The 20,820-nt window shown below is 38.2% G+C and overlaps 1 protein-coding gene and 1 non-coding gene across 4 annotated transcripts in view; both read right to left on the reverse strand.

The window, feature by feature from the left end:
* Positions 1–2,031: 2,031 nt before the first annotated feature.
* The window catches only part of LOC144193396 (G-protein coupled receptor 22-like), a 39,820-nt gene continuing 21,031 nt past the window's right edge, over positions 2,032–20,820 (reverse strand). Inside the window, exons 5-8 of one of the 3 annotated variants that reach the window (XM_077712259.1) lie at positions 20,509–20,549; positions 15,279–15,453; positions 6,288–7,067; positions 2,032–4,122 (exon numbers count right to left, since the gene is read on the reverse strand). In XM_077712259.1, coding sequence (XP_077568385.1) covers positions 2,799–4,118 — 1,320 coding nt within the window. In that variant the 5' untranslated portion in view covers positions 4,119–4,122; positions 6,288–7,067; positions 15,279–15,453; positions 20,509–20,549 and the 3' untranslated portion in view covers positions 2,032–2,798. Of the gene's footprint in view, positions 4,123–6,287; positions 7,068–7,859; positions 8,175–15,278; positions 15,454–20,508; positions 20,550–20,820 lie in introns of those variants that run through there. The other 2 variants (XM_077712260.1, XM_077712261.1) reach the window with 2 other exon arrangements.
* trnay-gua (transfer RNA tyrosine (anticodon GUA)) lies at positions 5,937–6,024 on the reverse strand. The gene is given in 2 exon segments: positions 5,937–5,972; positions 5,988–6,024. It is a non-coding gene; the product is annotated as a tRNA-Tyr (tRNA).

The following is a 20,820-nucleotide window of genomic DNA, read 5'->3' on the forward strand; positions in this document are numbered from 1 at the left end:
TAAAGAGCTATTCAATTTTCCTGCGTATCAAGAGGAAAGGTGTAATAAGCTCATTACCGACATGTCCTGTATACTGCAGTGTATGTGGATGTCATCCTCTTCAAAAGTGTGTCCTCTTTGGCCCTTGTATTGAAGTCCTCAAGGGGGGTGTATATTGAGACGCAAAAGCCCCACTGCAACGTTGTACGCAAATTTGATATTAAAACCTGGTCAAGACAGAAGGTTTTTACAACTCACAATCATTTGCAGGCAGATGTATGAATAAATTAGTGTTATTGATTCTGGGATTCTGTGTCTGGGTTTATAGAGGGAAATATAAGGTTACCAAAACCGCCAATTCAAACAAATAAAGCATCTCATCCAACATTACTGATCATTGTTATTATTTCAAAGCAGGATAATTATAAGTGTCAATGTGAGGGAGCCATACATTATGAGTAAAATTTTAAAAAATGGTGTCCTCGCCCACAGCACGTACCTAATGTCGGAATTAGTTAGGTATTCAAACACATGCCGAAGGCTTCAAAACTAGTGCTATACACATTCTGTCAAAAGTTTAGAAATTTTTCAATTCTATTGCATTAGAAAGGCTTTCAAATCAGTTGGCTGGTAGTGAATATTTAATATGAGGCTGGCAGGGAAAAGAGATAAAGAGGGAAACAGGTCAAAAGTATTGCACTGAACCACCCGAAAACACATGTATAGATAGACTAATTTCAAAACCTATCGTTTGTATAACAACTTCACTTATAAACCAGATGAAGAAAAAAACTACACAAATTTCCTTTCAACCAGTACACACTATCATTTAAAACTCTTTTATAGGTGAAACACAATTTAAAAATATTGGAAAATGACCTACGTGCCTGTTTTTAGAGAGTGTGTAACAGTACATTTCAGTTTTTTATGAAAGTGTATTGTAATAAAAAGTGAAATACAACCGAACAGTGTGCGTGGGTTCTTATGTATACCATAAAAGGAAATCCGCGAACCACTGGTTGTACTGGTAAACACATACTTTTGCATCAATGTGCAAAACAGTAAAGGGTACATGGTGGATTATCTTGTTCTGGACAATTAAACACACAAATCTTTGGGTTCATACAACCACCTTTACCACTATAGGATAATCTTTTGAAACATTTAAAGACCATACATTTTTCTGGCTTTTAGACGTCAGAATCCTCTTCTATTGTTGGTATGTGTGTTCTACATTGCTATGGTAATAATTTAGTAGGCCTAGGAGATGAGGTTATGGCAGCTATGTGATTGGGGTTGTTAGGAGTAGTATTATGGTAAAAACACAAACACTTTTAACTGTTCCCCTCTGTGCTATTAGTGGGTGAACATTCATTAGCTCTAATGTTTATACTGCGCTGCTTTGCACAGATGGAATGGGAGCAGGGCTCAGTTTAACCAGGGTCTGAACACTACTGCCATATTCCAAGTCATTCTACAGTTTGTAGGCTCATAAGGTGTACAAAAGTATTGGGAAATTAATTTTCATTTAACCTAGAAAGGGTCATATAGTGTATTCAAATGAATGAAAAAGAAGGATTGTGTTGCCACCACCATCAGTTACATATATCTACTTTTTAGTCTTTTGATATAAAACAACAGATATCTAGTATATAAATCTATACAAGAAAATACAATTAATTTCAGAAAATATGGTTCTTTATACTTTTTATAATGGTTTCCTGTTAATTTGGCAATTTTCCCATTTTTTAACAGCATAATTCTGGCAACCACATCTGCCAGTAGTGACTTTAACATAAATTTGTAAGGTTTTTTTTCAACGTGATTGACTGTCCTTTGGCAGTAGTCAGCATGACCCAACATTTCCTGTCATTTAAGATTAAAAATACATCACAATCAGAATAAATTTTGCTGCAAAATTATTGCAGTCCAGCAATATTCCTAAAAAGACTGGCAGGGTCAATAGGAAATATGAAAACATATCTGGTTTTATGATTTATTATGAGGTTTTGGTTTTTTGTGATTTTTTTTTCTAAGCATCGGCGCTATATTTAGACTCAATTTATGCAGCAATGAAAAACATGTTTAAAGGGTTCTCATACTTTTTCCTCACACCACAGTTCTCTTTTTCATCTGAGTTGATGAAGTTTGTTGTCACTAAGCTGCTTTTTCCATTTCTCTGTCATCACCTCTACAAAAAAAAATGCTTTTTTAATGTGGCAATTGAGTCTGTTTGACAGATAATTAAGTGTTTAATAAAGAACAGTTATTTATGAACTAAATATAGTTGTCCTCTCTCATCACAAAACATTCAATGTCTTTATACCTTCAATATAGTGTGAGGACCAGCTCTCCCTCAGAGGACACAAAGGTCAATGTTCTCTTGAGGCGTGGGGTGTTGCGGCACAGTGATGGATTAGTGTAATCTCACGGCTGTTAAAGAGTCACAAACACTTGACTTGGAGGTTGGGGAGGCAAAAGGAAATGTTTTACAACTTTAGGTGAACGGAGAGCAAATTTATTACTATAAAGTTACATACAGTATATACTACATCATCCTCTACAGTATTTCCCTCTTTAAATTTCACACATATCATGTATAAACACAATGTGCTGTAAATTACGAAAAACCATGCAATACCTAAAGTACGGTTCACTGTACAGTATGTTCCATCTATGAAACCTACCTCAGTTTTCTATAAATAGTAATAAATTATTTTTATTGTTGTTGTAAATCCTATTGCACATGTTATTTACAAATAAGAGACAGCTTTGGATGAATCATTTCCCTTTTTAAATGGTGACTTGTTGTCATTTTTTTACTCCACATTCTCCGAAGACAGACATTTCTGTTGAGCGTCCTTGTCCTCAAATGTCACTTTTTTATTCCTCTTTGGGTCGATCCAGGAATTGTGGATAATGGCATTGTTGGGGGTGGGATCGGCCTCAATGATGGATACCACTCTCTTCTTCATCTTGCTCTTCAAGACTTTCTGGAACTTCTGCCTGGTGAAGGCATAAAGTAGTGGGTGAAAAATGGTAGTCCCATATGCCATGACTAGAAAGCCCAGTCTCAATTTGACCATCAAATCGCTAGGCCCCAGGCTGAGGATGACTGTATTGAGCACTGTGATGGGTGTCCAGCACAGCAAGAAGGTGGATACAATCAGGAGGGACATCCTGAAGACTCGTTTCTGACGTTCTCTCCGTTCTCGGTGGCGTTTGACAGCCCTGCGCAAGGCGATGATCACCGACACAGATGTCCGCATGCCCAAAGTGGTGGCGTTGCGACTACCGCTGCTCTGAGATGCGTCCGTGGCCTCTTGCTGTGGTGTCATGGCCGTCATGGATGGGCGCTTTTTTCTGCGTGCCTTCTTCTTCTGAGAGGCGTGGAAGCGTGTACCGATGCGAATGTTAAGGGCCTGCAAGATTTTGGAGTATGTAATAAGCATGACCACAGCGGTGAAGAAGAAAATTGGAATCTGAGCCAACAAGTGGTAATAGAGGCCAAGTTCCGTGTAGTATTGGTTGGAGTGGATAACGCTGTCCACGAGGGTCTGGTTGAGTTCAACGTGGCCCTGCGCAAAGAATCCCACCTCAATAAAGGGCACCAAGAAGCTGACGAATGACAACACCCAAATGCCCGCCATGAGCGCCAGAGCCCGGCGCATGGTCAGCACGCGGTTGGCCGGCTTGACTGAGATATCGTAGCGGTCCAGGGTGATGGCGAGGACGTTGGCGGCTGTGGCGACACTAGCGAAGGACACGCATGCCTCGTGGAAGCAGCACACCAAGGCCGTTTCCCCTTCCAGGGAGAGCAGGACCACCACGATGGTGAGGGGGATGCAGCAAAGACACACCAGCACGTCCACAACGTGGAGGTTCATGGTCACCATGTTGCTGACAGAGGTGATGAGGTTGGACTTCATGCAGTAGAGCGCCAGTACGGTGAGGTTGGAGCTCAGGCCCAGGACAATTTCAAGCATGAGGAATCCCGTAACTGACACTTGGAAGCTAACGGGATAGCTGTAGGGGCTGGGGGGCGCAGGGCTCACGGTGCGGGTGAGGGGCTCGGTGTTGTCGGTAACTGTGACGTTGCTCATGGTGGCTTCTTCCTTAGGGCAGGGGATGATATGCATTATCCTGTGATGTTTTAGACAGAAAACAAAAAGACATGATGTCTATGCTTGTCCATCGTACACCATTGAAAAAAAGATTCAGCAATCTAACACAACTAGAAGAGCTTGATAGAAGAAACACTTAATTAAGACTTGTTTTTAAAATGGATAATGGTATATAAAGAAATTGAGAAAGGTAACAACTTAGACAAAATGTATTTCAGGTTTGTCTATATCTCAGGATTTCATTTATATTTTATCTTGGGTCTGCTGTGTATCCCTGTCATAAACTGTCAATCTAGTATTAAACTATACTTAAAATGGCATTGTAAATGTGGTTGAAAAACACAAACCGCTTAAAATTCCTAGAAAACGATATCATGAATATTTTACAGTATCTGTGGGCTCATATGTTTTACTGTGTTCCCAGTATTTGATAAATCATTTTAATGTGTGTTGACAGTTGTTTCTGTCCTTTCTCATACGCACTGTAGAGAAATAAAGTATACTGCTTTAAATGGAAACAATAACTTTAAATCAGCGATGTAGATGGTGAACTTTAAACGGTGAATCAAATATTGCTGTTCGCATCTTGTATAACCTTGTGAGTGACACACATAATGTACACCCAGCCTGGTTGCCAGCCATTCACGTCTAAGAACAAGCAAAAGGCTTCTTTAAGCACAGCATATAAATTCTTAGAATAAGTGAGGATAATGGAGTAGTCAGACAAAACCCAAGCATAGGGAAAACATGCAAACTCCACAAGATTTAAACTCAGAACATGGACGTGCTAGACATCTAAATATCAAATAATAATTAACAACTATTAACACTCAAAAAGGTCATATAGAGGTGACCTTGCAGTACAATGTTTTCCACATTGTTTTGTTATTTACATAGTTAATCCCTTTTGATATCTATCTCAACATGTCAGAATCTTTTTGAGCTTTTTTGCCTACCTCTGCAATGAGCTGGATTCTCATTAATGTCTGGCTGACTGGAACTAATTTAACAATTTAGATTTAAATTTAAACTCACAGCACTGATTGGCTGATAATTATGTCAGTTGTTTTATTAAGACATAGATATCAACTTCAGGCAGAAGTCCATATCCAGTCCACCACATAATTTTATGTTAGAGTAAATCGTTTCACAATTCACGCTAAACTACCAACATTTCAGTACTGTACTTAACTTTTTACTTCGTCATTTGTGAAATTGGATATTACTTCATTAGTAAATGGACATCATGCCTTCGCTATTCACCTCTAATAATTGTATGATTCAATTTGTCAATAAAATAACGGTCATCAGGCATTTATTCCGGTTGACAGATATGATGACCCTTACGAGGATGCACATTACGAATGATGGATGGATGGATAATGCACCCTAGCTCAATATAGGTTATGAAATATTGCCCAATGCAGAAGGATGACACAGACATTTCTATATTTTTATCGCGTGCTTATGCTGTCTGATGTAAGTAAAGCAAGAAATCTGTGAGTTATGCCTCTTTTTTAACCAAGTTAACACAAAAGGAATAACTCTTTTGTCCGATCTGGCTAAGCGTAATTATGCCTTTAAAGATTTTTATATATACGCACTATATTTTACACTTTGTGTCAATGTTGAGTTGATATATCCATGTATAATTGATTGCAGCTCAGGTCAAGAAAGATGACACTGAGACCACATTTTTATGGTTAGAAATGGAGTGAGTGGATCAGAATAGTTCCTATATTAAATGTCTATATTGAATAACTAAAATCAAATAAAATCAAAAGCCTTTAATGTCATTGTAAACATCTGTGTATAACCAAATTGGTGAAAATGTCCTTCGAGCCGGATTTGAACCAGCGACCTAAGGATTTCAACAATGAGCCACTACAGTCCTCCGCTCTACCAACTGAGCTATCGAAGGTGTACATTGCAGGTCAGATTATTTCCTGTCATCGAGTGAGTTGTACAATTTGTCTTACGAGTGACTGACGTTAAAATAATATGAATATAAAAGAAGATACTTGTAATTAAAATGGATGGGAGCTTGTGGAAATTTATTGTTAAGATTGAATTAACACCCATACGATATTAAAACTGCATGAGGTATCCCTGGAGAAATAAATGGGAATGAAGCTTCAAGTGACATGGAAATATCCTAGAATCGGGATCCGGTTATATATTTACCCTTGCCTCCAGGACTAACTGAGTAACAGGCTGGTGGAATCAGGCCAGCGAGTCTGTGCGGGAACTGTCTGATTGGGCATCACGACCAAACGTAGCTGGCTTTTCCTTAGCAGGGATGCACCTGATCATCTGCAGGTGTGCAGAGTTTTCATCTAAAGGATAATCGGAAGTCCTTTGTTAGACCTATCTTGGAGTGGCTAGGAAAAAAGATTGATGCTGTCAGAAACACCACTTCTTATAGTGGTATTACGTGATATTCCTGCCCAGGATAGACACACGAACAAACATACTCCACTTGCTCATGTCGGGATCCTGAGACATTTCCACAACCTCATATTCCGAGAGGGTTTCACTCAGTCTGTGGGTCAATCGGATTGATCAAACCTCCACCATGTCCGTCATCAGTGCTTACGAGGTCAGCGCTTCTGGCCAGTTGTCCTGGTCCATACTTTCCCCTGAGAGTACTAATGGAGCAGGCCTTGGTCGTTCGCCCCTTTTATCCACACACTGGATTCCAGAGGCATTAAACCAGCGTATCGAGCGCTGTTCTCCCGTCGGCCCCTCAACATGCTTGAACCCTCAATGACGGGAGATTGGGAAAGTGGAGCAGATTAGTGGAGTGTCCAATCGGCATGGCGTGTGACCACCATGACATTTATGATAACAGAATTCATCCGCCAACTGAAAAGCTGAAGATATTGTTGTGAAGGAAGGTCATCCTAGAGTTCAGAAGGAAAAGGATTTTTCTTTCTGTCCTTCAACATCGCTACCTCTGATGACCTGAGGGGAAAAAGAGAGAAGTGAATTAATGAGGAGAAGAGCGGTACAAAAGCGGGATGCGTTGGTGAAAAGAAATACAAGAGAGGCAAAGAAGATCTCATTTGCATTGCAGCGAACCTCTGATGTCTTACTGTGTTTCTGCGTGTCATCTAGTGCCCGTTGTGTATCCAATAATTCAAATCTTCCCAAGATTTACCAAGGACCAATTTGATGTCATTTTTTTTGTAAATCATCCCACAGAAAAGTGCAGTAGTGACATTATTCTGTGACATTTTTACAGCCTCGGTGAAGAAACGCTTATGCAATTTGTCATGATGTAGGACAGCAGACCAGCTAAGAGCCTTACAAGCACACCGTGATTCCTCAGAAAACTTGTCAAGCCGACATGGATGGCTCCTCCCACAAAACTCCATATGATCCATATAATCTCCACCCGGAAGGAAAATTTGTTCTAGTGTGTGCTTCTAGAACTGCTTATATCATGAAGACTTTGGGGCAAAAAAGAAAACAGACTACAACCTGTGACAGATCTGAATAGACCATTCCCAAATAGCCAGTTCATGTCAATAAAAGCCATTCCAATATTTTATAAAAATTGATTTCTCCTTTTATTTTCTTTCAAGATGTTATTTTGCTTTTGTTTTTTTTTGTCCAATGTTTTTTTCTGCATTAATCCTGCATGCAAATTTCTCAAAAACAACAGTCTTATGCTTGCATTGACAGACTACAGAAGTTCCATGATGTGAACACACACACAACATCTGCAATTCAATTCAATTGCTATTCCAATACTTGCAAATTGAGGACTTGTGACTTCTTGCTCCAAATGCAGTCAATCTCACCATGCTGGGTAAATCCAATGACTCCACGTTGTCGTCCTGTCTCGGCTGTGGTGACAATCTAGGTCGGTTGCAGTAATCCAACAGTTTCTCTTCAAGTCTGGCAGAAGACCACAAGAGGGTCTGCGGAAGGCTTCACCTCTGTCAGTCTCTCATGCATCTCAGCACCCGAGTGTGTGAATGCTCTTCTTATTTCTCATTCGACTGTCTGTATGGGAGTGTAAACCACATTGTACTCCTGGTATCTCTATCTCCGCTACACACGCTCTCGCTCTCTCAGTCTCTCTCTCACTGCGGAGGTTTGCAGTGCTCCCCCATCCCTGATTGGTCTCTGTAATGGGTTTAACCCCTTGCGCTTTCCCCCAGGAGAGGTATTTCCTTTTTGTTCTCATTCAATCTGGCCAAGTGTTGTATCCTTACTGTGGCATTTGTGATTTGAGGAAAAAGTCTTCTTTTATCTTTCTTTTCCAATTGGATGCAATTGAACTAAAGCCTGCAGTAAATAAAGTAACAAAGTCCAAATACTGCCTTGACTGAAATGAAGTTGTTTTTTATGAGTGCTTTATTTGAGCATTTCTTTTTAGCTTTTTTTAAAATCTGTATAGAACATGTTTCAGATGTCACTATTGTGCACCCTTATCATATCTTGTTTCATATTATTTCATTTGGGAGCTATATGGTTAAACATTAAACTCACTAATTGACATTGAGGTATCCTTGCAAAATTGAACCCCAGCAAATACTATTTTTAAACCAATTGTCACACAATTCCAGTTTGAGAAAAATCAATTAATGTCTCTCTGAAACATGTTGTACAATTCATGCCATGTATGGCACATTTTGTTGAAACAGGGTCTTTTTATTATAACCAACCAAGCAGCGGAATGCCTACTATTACCTGCACCAAAGGCGGAAAAAAATAAAACATAAACAACATCTCTGCTGAATACACAGATAGTAAAAGGATCAGCTTTATAGTCTAGAAAATATAGACATTATAATCAGTAACAAAAATGGTCAAATTAACATTATTCGCTCATTGCTGCAAGAAACAGATGATGTCTTAAAATAGAAAATTGAGACTCAGATTGATGCTTTCAATTAAATTGACCACCCGCCATTCTGTTGTCCAGGCTCATTTGTCAAATGCAATTATTGAGCAACAGCCTCCAGGGCTGGTATAATAAACTACAAGAAGCAGCTAGTGTCAACAGCTCCATATTACAAATACGGTGAGACCTTCAACTGGGATTGGTTGGTGACCAGGCAGAGATGGTTCCCCATTGACCCGAAAGTCACTTGGGATAGATAATGAAAACTGTAAGACTTATTGAGTAGGATTAGTACAGACTTCTACATATCACCTGGATCTATTTTGAATAAAAAATGCAGCTAATATCATGAAATATGAAAAAAATACCACAAAAAATGGCTCTATGTAAAGCAATTTAGCTCCTTTTCTGAGATTGGCAATGATTAGACATGACAAAACACCATTTAATTTGATCAAAAAAGCTAAGCAGAGAATGTTTCTGGGTTTCAGATGCCGTTGTTTACATTGTGGACTTTCTGGCTCCATTTTCTCTGCTTGTCAAACAAAACAAGCAGTGGGTGGAGAGAAAAAAACATCATATCACTCTGAGGCATTGAAAAGACAACCTCCCATCCTTAATGACTTTTACAGCCAACACACAGTTGCTCTTTGATCATGCATACCGAATGCTGGCTAGAGCATCGTACAAATCACAGACCCTGATTTCTTGAGGGATTAAGACCAGCAAAGATTCACACAAATAATTAAACAAAATAAACAAATTAAAAAATATATGTCTTCTCTGCAATTGGTCAACACCCAGTTCATTAATGCTCACACTTAAATGTTTTGCCTTAGTTGCAAAATAATGCATCGCTTGTATTGGAATTAGTATATCACAATTTTAATGCGTTTTTAAAAAAAGTGATGTTGTATCCTACCATTGATCAAAGTATAGTGGAGTGTGGTTAGATCAGCTTTTTAAAGGACTTTGAGCAAACTCAGCAAACCGCATTCACAATGTTTGCAGGCCACTTAATGCTTTTCAGAGAATATAGTGGAAAAATAATTCTGCAGCACACACTATTTTGCAAGATAATAACTCTGGCTACATTGTTTAACAGGCAAATAGGAAGTAAAAACATGCTTACATTTGATCTGATTGTGGCTCTGCATTTACCCTGTTTTATTTTAAATACTGGTGATAATGCTTCACTATTAAATAGAAAAATGCTCTTTAATTATTCATGGCCCTTAATATTTAATTCTGCTATTTCTCCCTGTCGCCCCTCTCCATTGACTGATATCCACCAGCCGTTGTTTTTCTTTCTTCCACTCAGCAGACATGAATATCTTGCACATGGCTGTCACTTGTCAAGTGTGCGCATTTGTGTGCTTATCACCTTTCTATGTGTGTTTACAAGTGTTGAAGTCAAGGTGTTGTATACGTGTGCGCTCGAGTATGTTTGTGTATTGCATTCCACTCAGAGGGATGCAGATGTGTCGCATCAGGATGACCCTTTCCGAATCTAGCCCAGGAACCTAAAAAACACACATTTTTGGACAGCTGGGGGGCCTGCAGAATAACCTGCACATTGCCCTTTATCTCCTTGCAGCAGCTTGCGCTTTGGACCAGCATTTAGTGCCCCTGTGATATGCTCTACATTGCCCCTGTGGCTAAGTAAGGTCTTTACTAATCAAGTGGCTTCATCTCCAAAATGTTGTCGTGCAGTGTGATGTCATTCTATTCTCCCAGGCCAACTGAATCAGAGGAATGCTGTAACTACTTAGATAATAGATGTATCGACGTGGATATGAACAAATCTGCATTGTCACAAAAGCAAATGATAGAAGCATACAAAGAAAAACGATGCAAAATTTGACATGAATATAAGAGATGCATGTTAACCAGTGAAGAGATGCAGGCAGGTGTGCTGGATATTGGTTCTTATTTCCCGATAGGATAGAATTGTTTGTAAGTTTGGATTAACAGTCATCAAGTTATGATTTAAATTACAAACTCCCTGAAAAGTCACGTACACCTCCACAATTATGCTGACAATACACTGATGTCTTTCCTGGCAACAAATGACCAATTTTAGATTGGTCAATGTATTCATAAACAATTCTCTAAACATATTAGCTACTATTTGTACCATAGTTTGCCAACTCCACTGGTTAAATATAAGATACTGTCAGAGCAGCAAAAATTCGACGTTCATAACTCCGATAAGGAGAAGAAAATGAGGGGCTATGGGTACTTTACAGCCAAAGATTCAAGGCCATAATTTGGTCTGGGCAATAGGACAGTTTACAGAACAGTTAATGACTGGTCTTCAAAATCAATATTTTATTTATTATGAATAATACAAGGCTGATTAAACCTGACTGCTTGTATTTGCTGAAGTAGTGATATAAAACCAATAAAAGAAGATTGATGTAACTCATTTTTATATGAAGGCAAAAGGTGATAGCACTGAAGACACATGCCACTAAGTGGAAATGTACAATCACAGATCTCTTAGTTCCCACCTATTGGAGTAATTGGCATTTAAATTGTTACTTAAAGGTCATTATTCTAGTGAGAAAAAAAATAGCTAAATAGCTGGCAGTGTATTCCTCACCCACATTTTACCGCAGGGGTGCCAGCGTTGCTCTGGATTCATGCGTGGTCAGCGAAGGCTCCATTTTCAGCATGAGGAAAAAGAAGAGGAGGGAAAAAAAGCATTCACATCTCTTCCTCCTTCTACATAAAACCCATCTAGTGACTGATGTGTGGTGCCAGAAGATGAAATGCATCTTAAATCACAGAAGAGATGTTCATATAGCCTCTTTCATCCTCCACACAGCTCCATAATTTGCAAGTAGCCTGACTTTGAACAAGATATTTAATGCAGTATATCTTCTCTAAGTATCCCTCCAATAAAGTTTGAATAATAGTAAAGAAAATGATTGATAATTCAGATTAAAAAAAATGTTTACCTGGGAATGAACAGTGAGAGCAGGGATTAATATGATTGAAACTGTTTGTTTGAGGTTCTGTATGTCTGTACTGTGCTTACAATACTGTGCAAGTATTTCTTCTCTTCGGGCAGCGATAAGTCTATCCACCATGTTTTTTGTGTATATATTTTCAAACAAGTAGTTTTGGAAGGCAAAACAAATACTACCCAGAAAAAAAGCTTAAATTCTTCTAAGTTGAAAAAATGGCACTTGAATGACAGTTGGTATGGTTGAGTGGGAGATGGTTTCAGTGCAAACAAATCAATCACTTCTCCATAGGTTGTCACATATACAAGGAACAAAACATATTTTTCTGATTATAAATCGCACTAACCTACACAAATACACAATGAAGAGGCAAAAACAATATACGAGTCCCACTGGAGTGTGTCGCATAAGAAACCAGGTTAAAGTAACAATTTTTAACGTTTGCCGTGGCAAATAGGAGTCAAACTATAAAAAAAAGTATGACTTACAGTCCAAAAAATAAGGTATATTGTCCTGTTAAACTGAATAAGAATTACGACAAAGTATTTTTACATTGTTACTATCTTAAATGTCTCTCCTCTAAGGGTGGTGATGGCTTTGGGTTTAAAAAAAATCTGACTTATTCCTGTGCCACCATGTGTAGTTCAAGGGTCTGAGTCAGGGCCTCATCAAAAAGCACCTCGAATCGCCTTTCAGTGCAGACACAAATGGGCTAACAGCCAGGAAAATTGGTTCCAGAGTGGCACCAACACTGTTGCCCCACAACAAAGAACTGCTCACATCAGCAGCCTGGTGTGTGTGTGTGTGTGTTCAGTGTAATGTCCATCCAGCCTTATCCAACAAGTGTGAAACAAGGAGCGGCAATGTAGCAGCCCAGTCATCTTTGCACTTGTAGGCCCACCAAGCCACAAACAAGAGTTTTTTGTGTCCACCATTATCGTGAATGCCAGGCGGTGCTTATAGAATATTTTACAAACGGAAATACCAATATAGTAGCCAAAAAATCACTGATTAGGCTTTTGTGACTAATTGTAAACATGTCTTATTTCCATCTGTTGCCACATTGTGTGTGAGAAGCAGTTGTTTTAAGTTTTGGAGTCATTACTACATTTTTTCTTGTAATTTTAGAAAGAATATGTTGTTTTACATTGTGTTGCCAAAGAGCTGGCAAATTCTCATTTGCCAAAAAGACATTGGTTGAAAAAATTCTTGTTTAAATTACACATTAGAATACTTCAAAATGTGTGATTTAATTGATTCAAAGTGTGTGGTAACATGGTTTCCATACAGTTTACTGGATATGGTCAGCTATTGGAACATAATGCAATTCCCTCTCCATTTGTATTCCACCATAGAGCAGAAGTGTGTGTGTGTGTGTGTGTGTGTGTGTGTGTGTGTGTGTGTGTGTGTGTGTGTGTGTGTGTGTGTGTGTGTGTGTGTGTGTGTGTGTGTGTGTGTGTGTGTGTGTGTGTGTGTGTGTGTGTGCGTGTGTGTGTGTATTTGTCTTGGGGAGAACGAACAGAGGACAGATGGTATCACAAGCCTGCCAATACTACAATGATGTAATTATGTTGAATTTACACCAGAATAATATAAAAATAATGGGACACTGCTTTTAATCCAACATAACTTGAAAGGTTATATTGTAGAACATGTAACCGTTATTATCTTTATAGTGCTTGGAGATGTCCAAAAAACATCCAGCGCCACTGTGGTGAATTTGATTGGTTTATTATTGCAAGCATTAAAATATCATTTAAAGCCTGATAATGCCTCCAAATCTAAATCTCATCTTTTGAGAATTTCTAGGCAGAGAGCTTGTATAAGTGCACTTGACTCACTTGTGCAATCTACTTCATTAGTCATTATTGTATTCCCACAGCCATTACTCATATGTTGATTATAATGGATACACAGGCTTTTTTTTTAGGTTCCTCTTCCTCGGCGATCGTACACACATTCTCTTCACAATGCTAAGTATTAAAGTGAGAGGCATTACTGAAAAATATGATGATGTTAAATGGGTAATGGAAAAGAGATTTAGCAATTTTAACGTTACCATCATAGTTCATGACAAGAGTGTTATCAAAGAAAAGACCCAAATATATAAAAAGCATCGATAGTTAAAAATGGGAGCAAAAGCTCAAATGGCAAGCACCTCAGGTCTAATTGAACTTTTTTTGCCTTTGCATAATAATAACAACAATTAATCACAGTAATCAAATGCCTGTGCTCTATTACCTCCGCTTAACCAAAGTGTTATGTAAGGTTCAAATCTGGCCTGTTTCTCTACTGCTGCTCTTTTAATGACAAGCAGCTCCCAAATTTCCCTATCTCACTGAACCCAATCTGCTTCCATGTGTTTGGTGGTTTTTAGTTTTGCATTTCGTCACTTGAATCTCCTTCGTATCCTGATACAAAATTTTCCCTCTGCGGCGTTGATAACTTGAATATTTTGTATGCAGAGACATTCTTAAGTAGAGGTACCACTGTATCCATGTAAGCCACTTGAAACTGCTACTGAGGAACCAAAATATTGAATAGAAATATATCGAATCTGTTTACTAATATTATATAATTATATATATAGTTACTAAAAGGCATGTTTATTTTCCGTATGAATTCAATTAATTCCAAACAGTATAAAGAAAGAAGCCTCTGACTGAGTTTTACTCACATACACTTTAGTTTTTGTAGTTCTCCAGAGTACTTTCTCTTCACTATGGTCAAATGAACTTTATATTGTGCAATGAGTTACAATTTGAACACCACTACAGGTCAGTGAAGTGAGAGAGCCATCAAGCAGGGGCGGATGAAGTCGGCTATTTAACCGTGACCCCTGAGGTTACTCTCTGTAAATGTAGCCCTTATGAATCACAACACACAAACACATATACACACACAAGTACAGACCTGCACTCTTGTGCTTTTGCGTGCAGGTAGGTGGATGTGCGTGCACCCCAAAAGACATTATTAATACTTAATCTGGCGGCACTGATTGTAACGGATCTGGGCAGATTTAATCAACATAGCGACACAGACCAATGACTAACAATCGAAACAAGATGCGGTGTAACCAAGAAAAATCCTATCAAATAAAAGCAATAAATTGCGTCGTAGAAATGAATAACAATTCCATTGAAGAAATATTGGCCATTTATCAGATAAATACTCAATGTTTAGCCCATCACTGCTAAACTGTAACCTCCTCGCATATTCTCAGTGTCCGAGGTTGAACACAGCTCAGAAGTGGTCTACTTCCCGTCATAGCCGCAACATCTGTTTGTGTTAGCAATGTCAGACAAGGCGTGGGAACACAAGAAAGCATGCTGGGGACAAGACACTCACGTAGCACGGTGAGAATACACACACTGTGGATGTGAACGATGTACAGTGCGTTCCTCCCTCTGGGTGCTCGGTCATCAGGGGGTTCAACGTTAGATGTTTCATTTCAGAACCTCTTCGTACTGTCCTTTGGGAATTCTTTTTCCTGGAAAATGTGCAGCTGTTCATTGTGACAAACCTGGGGAATGAGGTCAACTCATGAGTAAAAACTAGTTTCATTCAGATCTAATTTTATATGCGGTAGAGTGGATAATGACTCTATGTAAATCAATAGAGAATCATCCATCAATCTGCATTCGTATATGCAAAAGAACAGTGGTGATAATTGTACATTTGTGGTCTCAAGCAATCTTTTTGCAATGACATTTGTTTATATTGAATAAAAACCAAAGGTTTAATAAACAACTATGTGGCTTGGTTTGGAGGAAAATACTGTAGTCATCATCCAGGCAAATTCAGTTGTCAAGTAGTCCACAGAATTAAAACAATAATGCAAAATCAGGCATGTAATATTTTGACGTTATAATGTTAACTCCCAGGTAGGTCTCAACCAAATACTTCAACTGACAGCTAATTATTTTCTCTCTTGTTGAAAATATTTACTGCAAAATGCAAAAAAACTATTTAGTGAATGAAGTCATATTCATAAATAGCAACACACTTCAGCATCTTTCCTTGGCTAATGTAATGACATCTTTTTCATGTTGTTTTCGTTTTTTGTCTACCTGCTCTCATATGCCTTCTGTGCCCTTTCCCCACTATACTGTATAGAGACATACCATACAGACAGTGCAATTAAGCCAGCACTGACAGAGTCCCCCTGCATGCACCTTGTCAGCGATGTGACTACCGTTGGTGGTCTATGGTGCTAATGGGACAGGTGATGACCATCTTACTCATCTTCTAGCTCTTCATTAGGGGAAGTCTGCGCAAAGATCAGAACCTTTGTCTCTGTGGTTTGCACCACCAGCTGGGAGCCATCACAGTGCCGCTGACATGTACTGTAGGATAGGTGGCAAAAACAGTCATTCTCTGTCCTGAAGTAGAGGCTCCTCAAATAGAGGTACTTATAATTATCGTAAAATGTGTCCGAGAGACATGCTTCTTCTGGCACATCCGCTCACAAGTCTTGCTGGAATAATTTTTGTTGTGTGTTTACATGCGTGTTTACCCATGTTTACTAAGCTGCCACTTGCAATTCCACACCATTGGAAAGTGTCTTTGCATTTCTTTTTCATTTTAATTGCTTAATAAATAATTGTACTATCTTTTTTTCTTTTTTTGCCTACCTACATACATATTTCATACAAACATTGTCTACTTTAATCATTTTAAAAGTGTTTTGGCGGTACCATTAAAGATTTATGGACAAATTATGATAATTCAATGCAAAATATGCTTCTAATTCATTTCATTTAATAATCAACAAATAAATACAGCTGAAAAAAATTACTTGTCAAATGTAATGACGAATCTTGTTATTCTGTGAGTGTGCAACAAGTGCTTTCATTTGAGCCTATTACGCTATTCGTTAACCTTGGATCGGCATAGAGTGACCTGTATTTTCATGTCACCATCACAGTTCGAACCGGAGGAAGGGGGAATAGATGCCAATTATATGCGGGCTAAATATAGTGCTATTTAGCTCTTGGTGCACTCTCTGTATACTGTTGCTGGTAACAGAATCAACTTGTTGTAAGAACATTGACAGCTTTGAAATAAAAGAACAGAAATGTCCAACCCTTTTGGGTCTTCTGGATGCTGTTGAGATTCGTGCAGCATCACCAATGACACTGTTTAGCGGCGGCTTGCACCATTAAACAAGCTGATTACATTGTGGTTCCACTCGAGAAAGTGACTCCTATTTCTTTGGCCTTTCTGAATAAATAGTAAGGATTGAATTTTCTTGCTGGAGCTTCAGACAGAAATCCACATACTACCGTTACAGTATGATAGAGCGAATCCCTGTGCAATTTGTTTCCCACTTGCAGGAATATTTAATTGCAAAAAAGGCAAAACTGTTTGGTGTGTTTAAGCATGAACTAATTTAAATAATTTAATCAAACAAATTTCTATGTGAATGGATGGTGTATTTGTTGATAACGTTTCAAAGAATGTCAATATGCCTAACTGCAATGTCTTTGTTGGAAAAACTGGAAAAGGCTTCAAGCTCTTTCAACCAGAAAAAAAGAAGAAGATTGTAGAAAACAGAAGAAGAAAAGAAGCAACAAGTCTTTTCAAAAACATTTGAATGAGCTTGGCTGCAATTCACAAGTATCCTAAGGCAATTTCACTCCAATGAGATTAGTGCTTGATAGTAAATTTTCACAATCTTTTGAACCTGAATAGCTGAATGTGTGCATATTCTAATGACTTCATCTCTGTTTACCACTTGTTTAATAATAATACCATTTATAGCTTAATGGAAACTGGCATGTAAGTCCTCAAATATTGCATACAACAACACTCAAGTGTATGGAAAAAAATAATGTACAATAGACAAGAAAACCTTGTGACAGAATTACCACTGTAAAGCAAACTCCCCAAATTGCATGACAAATGTTCAACTAAGAGCAACCAAAATACTTCAATAAACTGTGCAAGTATTAAATGGATAGAGAGAATTTGAGGTTAATCTCTCCAGAGTAATGGCAAAATAAGCACAAGAATTTTTGCGGGTGCCAAAGTTGACAAGCAGATGGCAAGCACCGGACTCCTGCCAGTGCAGCATGACATGCACCCCCAAATCGGTAGAGGGAAAAAAAAGCCAAATGGAGGAATAGATCAGAGCAGACCATCTGTCTGAAAAACAACTAGGTGTCATTTCTGAAGGCCGATAAAGTCACTCCTACTCTTTCTTGTAGTTTGTCGACATGCTACATAACACACAACAACAACTGCGCTCTTGCCTTCTTTCATTCTCGATGTCACGAAATCATACCAACATCGATTTACATACCGTGATTTCTGCACTATAATACGCACTTTTAAACTTTAGCCTTATGCTTGTAGCGGACAAAATTAACTCTACAATCCTCACGTGGGGTTGTCATCCAATGGCAATTACATATTTTGAGTGTTGGGTCAAAATGAAAACATTAAGCTTTTCTGCAAAACATCCATGAAGAAGCCACTGTGTTATAAAAGTCACAGGGTTCAAATGGTGAGGAAAATAGTTGGCTTTTTGGGGAAAATAGCAGACTGCACCCTGCAATGGTCATCATTCGGTCACAGTGCACTAAAAATATTGTTTTAAATATTAGATAAAAACCTGGCATTGAATACCTCCAGATAATAAGTACAGTACAGTTGAGCATTGTTACATTATCATCATTCGTTATTCTCCCCATTTTACCAGTGGCTATAGAAGTCCTGTTAAGTGTTGGAGTAATTTCACACTGAAGCTCAAGACTTTGCGCTTCACTGATGGTCTATTACCATCTTTTACAATGCACCTTGGCCATGCTCTCTCTTTAAAACACACTAATACTTTCAATTGGCCCCTCTGGTGATCCTGCAACACATTGAGATATAGCCAGTTTTTGACACACACACACACATGCGCCCTCGTGCGCAACACAATCTACAAATTCTTGGGAATTTTTCTGCCTACACATTCCTAGAAGCAGGCTGTGTGTTTGTTGTCTGTTGGCACTAGCTTCAGTGTAGCAGGTGGTGCACATTTTCCCATTTATAATAAAATGCCAAGCAGAGGCATTATGTTGGTGAAATGAAAATGTCCACACAGTAGTTCATTATCTTTGTACACTATTGGACAAAGTGCAGCACAGGTGCATCTTCTTAATACATTAGGATATTGCATTTTCATTTGTTCAGTTCAAAAAGTGAAACTATTATTGATTATAAATTGAGGGTAATATTTTCCAATTTTTTCATGAATTTATAATTGTGATGGCGGGCCAGTAAAGGGGTGGTTAGCATGTTCGCCTCACAGTTAGGAGATCGAGGGTTCTGACCTTTCTGTGTTTGAGTTTGCATGTTCTCCCTGGGCCTACGTGGGTTTTCTCCAGGTCACATGCATGATAGGCCAATTGAACACTCTAAATTGTCCCCAGGTATTTGCTGAAAGTCTGAATGGTTGTCCACGTCCTTGTACCCTGCGATTGGCTGGCAACCAATTCAGGATGTCCCCCATCTGTGGCCCATCATTGACTGGGATAATGCTCTAGCACCCCGTGCGAGCCTTGTGTAGATAAGCAATACAAAATATATTTGTATGAGTCAACATTTCTTAAATTGGGTTTAATTAAAACTAAAATGAATTGTAATAAAACATGTGTGTACTGGTGTATACCATAATATAGAAAAGTCAATTATTCAGTACTAATCTATGGAAGCTTTTGCTTGACATTGCCTCTGCTGACCGTCAAACACTGGCACAAGAACCCACATGCCGCAACACAAAGTAATGTCAGTCAATGCTGGTCACGCTCTCAAAACGGAGACATTTTTATTTAATTTTTACAATTGGTTGCCGGGGTAGCAGCTATTGAATTGAAGCCAAGTCACGTAATTAGTCATTTGATGTTATCAAGAATTCTATCACGATTATGAGTGTCCTGACTTTCAAGTTATTTTTAAGTTTTGATCCATCACCAGGTGTTTTTTTTTTTTTTTGGTTTGTTTGTTTTTTGTCTTTCTTTTGGGTTGGGGGCAGTCACCACCATGAAACACAGAACATATATGAAATGTGCGTAGCAAAAATAAATGATGATAATGAAATTATGTAATCCTTTTTTTCTTCTCGTAAAATTAAAATTTCAAATTACATCTTCTTTCAAAACAGTATGCATTATTTACTCCAATTTGGATGTGTTTCAAGTAATATTTAGTTTTTTAAAAAGTTTTGTTCATACATTGTGACAAACAAAAAAATTCTATACTATTGTGTCCTTGGTCTCTTAAAAAAAACAAGATTTTTCTATTCTTTTAAATGACAAACATTTATTGTTTTACTTTGAAAAGTTTTACGTACTCTTCTTTTTTTACTACAACACTAACCTATGGAATTGCAACATTATGCCATTAAAATTGTCATCTTTTCACATATGTTATTGTATCCTTTAAATAGAATAAGTTCGTTAAAAAAAAAATTATCCCTCATGTTGCAACCTGTTAACCATGGTATTTGCATATATGATTGTGGGACTCACACATGCACGCACACTACACAAATCAGTATATATAGTATATAATCAAGATATCGGCTCACCTGAATATCCCTCAGCATCCTCAATGCCTGGCCCATTTTCCCTGATGAAAAAAAAAAAAACATAGGCTAAGTCTTACAGTCATGATCCAGAAAATGTAAAAGGACCTTGCCTTGATTTAGGAATTTTCTACATCCAAGAAATGATTGAAGGTTCTAAAAAAAAAAAAAAAACTCAGATGATCCTTACCTTTATTCAAACAATGAGATATTATGCAAATGTTGGAGATTATTCACACAACCATTAGTTTCCATAATTATGATTAAAGTGGAACATCTCAGAAGGTATTCCCGGACTTTGGGCTCCAATCAATC

Source organism: Stigmatopora nigra, chromosome 2, assembly GCF_051989575.1.
Source record: "Stigmatopora nigra isolate UIUO_SnigA chromosome 2, RoL_Snig_1.1, whole genome shotgun sequence".
In the NCBI taxonomy this organism is placed as follows: Eukaryota; Metazoa; Chordata; class Actinopteri; order Syngnathiformes; family Syngnathidae; genus Stigmatopora; species Stigmatopora nigra.